Source organism: Hippoglossus stenolepis, chromosome 13 (assembly GCF_022539355.2).
Source record: "Hippoglossus stenolepis isolate QCI-W04-F060 chromosome 13, HSTE1.2, whole genome shotgun sequence".
NCBI lineage: Eukaryota > Metazoa > Chordata > Actinopteri > Pleuronectiformes > Pleuronectidae > Hippoglossus > Hippoglossus stenolepis.
The window spans coordinates 13500576-13504623 of record NC_061495.1 but is presented as its reverse complement, the minus strand read 5'-3'; the positions used below and the strand labels follow the sequence as shown (position 1 = coordinate 13504623).

Below are 4048 nucleotides of genomic sequence, written 5' to 3'. Positions count from 1 at the left end.
GTCCCAAAGAGTCTCTAACTCTCTCTTTGTCTCTTCCTCTCTAGTGATGAGCTTCTTCTACTTTTCGTGATTCTACAAGACTTACCTTCAAGTAACGGCGAGAACAAAATACTCAGTCAAACAAATCTGCGCATTGCACTTGAGAGAAAACAAAAAAAGATTAACAACTGACAACCAGGCATGTGTGCCTCATCTGCGCATCCCCAAATACTCAAGAGAAATGGACAAAGCTGTAGTATTTAGAAAATAATTACACAATAGCATTAATAGTAATATCAATAATACTGTAATAATACACACGACTCGCTTGGAGCGCAGTTATTAGACTAGTGAGGTAATAAAAAGAGCGCAACGTAATTTTGGCACACACACACACGAACATACACACATACGCACACGCACGCACGCATACACACACAGAGAGAGACCACATATTACAAATGTGTGAGTTTAGGCGCTTCCTGCATCCTTCCCTGAGACGCTTGGTGAGAGGTGAGGTCTGTGTACGTGGGATGGGGATCACAGGGTCCGTGGTGGTGGTTTCCCGGGATCTGAGCGGCACAGCTGTAGTCCACACTGGTGGATGACGGGTGGGGGAGATGGCCGAGGTTGAACATGGGGCCCGAGGCTGGCATGGAATCAACAAAGTTCCCACCCACGTACACGGGGCTGCCTTGCAAATTGGCGTTGGCAAAGCCGTTGCTCTGCATGCCGTGGTGTTCGTACTCGGAGCCCGGGTACCTCTTCTGCTGCGGGATGCAACCGCCCAAGGGCGCCGTGTACGCCGCCAAGCCGTACATGTTCTGCTGGGGCTTGGCAAAGGACGGGGGCGAGGGCGCGTCATAGCTGAGGCTGTTCACGCTCTGGAGCTGCCCAGAGTATCCAATGTGATTGGGGCCGCTGAGCGGCGGGCTTCTGTCCGGGGAGTGTCCCAGGGGGGAGTGCGCCAGCCCTTTGGACTTCTGGTCCTTTTTGTATTTCATCCTCCGGTTCTGAAACCAGATCTTTATTTGGCGCTCCGTGAGATTCAACAGATTCGCCATCTCCACTCTCCGGGGGCGACACAGGTAGCGGTTAAAGTGAAACTCCTTCTCCAGCTCCACGAGCTGCGCGCTGGTGTACGCAGTTCTGACCCGTTTGGATGCAGGTCCAGGGGGGCTCTTATCATCACCCAGCTCGCCACCTGCAAGGCAACACATGTGCATCTTATGATCCATAATAAAACCACGTCATAAACTTTAAGCACAACTAGGCCAGGTCACAATAGGTCACCCCCCCATGCACATACACTCATGCACCCACACACTCCTCCATCATGACCTCTACCTGCAGTGGAGCCGTTGGAGCCCTTCTTTGCATTCTGCCGGCTCTCCTTCATCCATGGGAAGATCTGCTTGGTGAGGACTGGTGTGGCAGAGCTGGAGCCGCCACCTGATGAGGATTTCTTCTTCTGGGGCGGGGGGCTGTTGGAGCTGGGGGAGGACGCGGACAGTGGTGGTGCCGGCGGCTCCCCAATACTCGTGGCCTGGCTGCTGCTGCTGTTGCTTTGACTGCTGCTTTGCCGCATGCAGTCTGCGTTCAGGTCACTGTCTTTGAGAGTTGGAGGCCGGACAGCAGGGGTCTGGATGGGACACACTGGGCCCTGGTAGTCACTCTCAATGTTGGAAGAAGGGTACGACTGGTGTGCAGGGCCATAGTTGTAAGAGTCTGGTTTGGGATAGGTGTAGTTTCCAAAAAGTCCAGAGTTATCGTAGTATGTTGCTTTCTGCATTTTGTAGATTCAAAGCCAATAAGCCAGTGCAGCTCTATCCAATGGCATGGGTGTTGTTTATTCACGTGATTGGTGTTTCCCACCGTTGCTCCAGTCTGTGACCTATAAAGAGAAATACATCAGACTCGTGTGGGTACTCATGGATGAGGCCTATATTCATTATACATGCACCTTCCCTTACATTACATCAATCCTTATAGTAGAGGTTTTAAATAAACCAATTCACAGGAGACTGCCTCTGCTGGGCCCAGACTCAGGCTGCAGACATTACAGGCCGACACCAACTGTCTCTAACACTGTCACATCACAGTTTTACAAGCAGCCCACCAAAAGAATCAAGAGCCGTCCACATGACTCCTATATGGCACAAAACAGTTAAAGTTTAACTTGCACTGAAATGACCCTCTGGGAGGCTTTGGGAGTCCCTTAGAAATAAGCTGAATCAGCGTTTGACACACGCATACACACAATACCCCTTTCACTAATCACACGGCCTGACAAAGCCCGTCATTCATTGTTCCCCCGCAGCAGAAATATATGGCCCACCAAGGCTGGCCCGCATGCATGTTGGATCACATGGTTACTGCATAGAAGATATAGCTAAATAGTGAAACCCTTCACTGGTTGTTATTAATGTTGGTATCAGAAATGTAGGTGATAGCTGTGAGTGTGTGTGTGAGAGAGAGAGGGGGTGACAGAGAGAGGGAGAGAGAGAGAGAGAGAGAGAGAGAGAATGGGTGGGTGGGTGGGGGTGAGAGGTAAATATGATATTTCTTTAGATTTTACGCATGCCCCAACCCAATATATTTTGGCTGGATGGTCTGTTTCCCTTTTGTGCCCCATTCATTTAAAAAAAAAATTGTTTACAAACAGAAATCAGCAAAAACAGTCTATATTTTCTATACAGCAGCTACATTTGTTTTCAGGAACCTAACAGAGAAATCATGTCAGTGTTTTAACTAAAACACAAATATCAAAGGGCCCCGGCTGTACTGTATGTTGGTGGCTTGAGGAGGCGCAGTGCGCGGCGTGCATAACAATTGCACCTGTCAGTGTGGACCGCGGCAGAATTTATGACCGCAAATGTTATGGTTGTAAACGGCCTGCGAGAGGAATGAGAAGCAAAACAGTGCTGGAGCCTCGCAGCCCCTCAGAAGTGTAAAACTACGCGTAGGAGGAAGGCAAGGGAAAGAATTTCATACTCGGCGACTTCTCCCACTTCATACACAGGCTGCGGCTTATAAATGATGCCTCCATTCTGGCTGGGAGCGAGGCTGCAGACACACACACACACACACACACACACACACGCCGAGCTGAGAGACTGGAGCTGTTTGACTGGTTTAAAAAGAGGTAATGGGATTGTTTGGAGAAGGCCCCGTTAAAGTGTGGAAATCGTGGGACGCAGTGGGGAAGCTCTTCGTCATTCTACGCATTTTCTTTTGCGTGGATATTCTACTTGTTATATTTGAGGATGTGCAGGATGTAAACATGTGTTTATTTTTTGCACGTTCCCTTCGTTTATTAGGCCTAATTCCAGCGGCTCTGTTGTAAATGGGGACTCCGGCCTGCGTGCGTAAATCATGGCACGTCCAGGTTAAGTTAAAGCCATCCCTCATGTCTGTTTGTGTGATTTAAGCCTCCTGTGAAAGTCTGAGCGCGTTAATATGCAGCCTAATAACAAATCGCCCTTTCACCTGGTTAGCAGTTGGCTGTGTCTTCCACTCCCTTCATTAAAGAAGTGTTACTCACCGAAATCTGCGCAGATCTCCTCTGTTTCCCTCACGCATTCATCACCGCTGCTCTCACCTCGACCTGCAAGGGGAAATAAAATGTAATAAAAATGTCTTCGAAGTGGAGATTCTTTTTTTTCTTCTTCTTTTTAACTCCCAGCAAAAATAAATGGACCTTAAATTCAGCATATTGTGGATCAAAATAAAGATTAACACCAGGACCACACCAGGTTATTTTCACCTGTTTTTAATACAATTAATTAGAAGACGTGGAAATTCAAGCTCCAGTCAGAAAAAAACATTTTATAATTCAAATTATCTCTGGACCACATGAAATTTTGTGCTTGTTTAATTTCACTAAAGGTGAATATTGTCCCTGCAATGACCATGTGTGACGGTTTTCTTTAACTCTCTGCTTTCAACGGCTTGAGAGTGAAAAGTCTTGCATGTGCACTTTTTACACAAAGAGCCAGGCCAAATATTCAGCAGTCATAAGCTTTTTTGGCTGACCCGTGGGTCATTCAGCGTTTAAGTCAAAGTTTAA

At 47.8% G+C, this 4048-nt stretch overlaps 1 protein-coding gene across 1 annotated transcript; it reads right to left on the bottom strand.

The window, feature by feature from the left end:
• Window positions 1-287: 287 nt before the first annotated feature.
• On the bottom strand, window positions 288-1794 carry hoxd3a (homeobox D3a). Its single transcript, XM_035173664.2, has 2 exons — window positions 1327-1794; window positions 288-1183 (listed from the first exon to the last, which is right to left on the bottom strand). The coding sequence occupies exons 1-2, from the start codon at window positions 1769-1771 to the stop codon at window positions 435-437; spliced, it is 1194 nt and encodes a 397-aa protein (XP_035029555.1). The 5' UTR covers window positions 1772-1794; the 3' UTR covers window positions 288-434.
• Between the last annotated feature and the right edge of the window lie 2254 nt (window positions 1795-4048).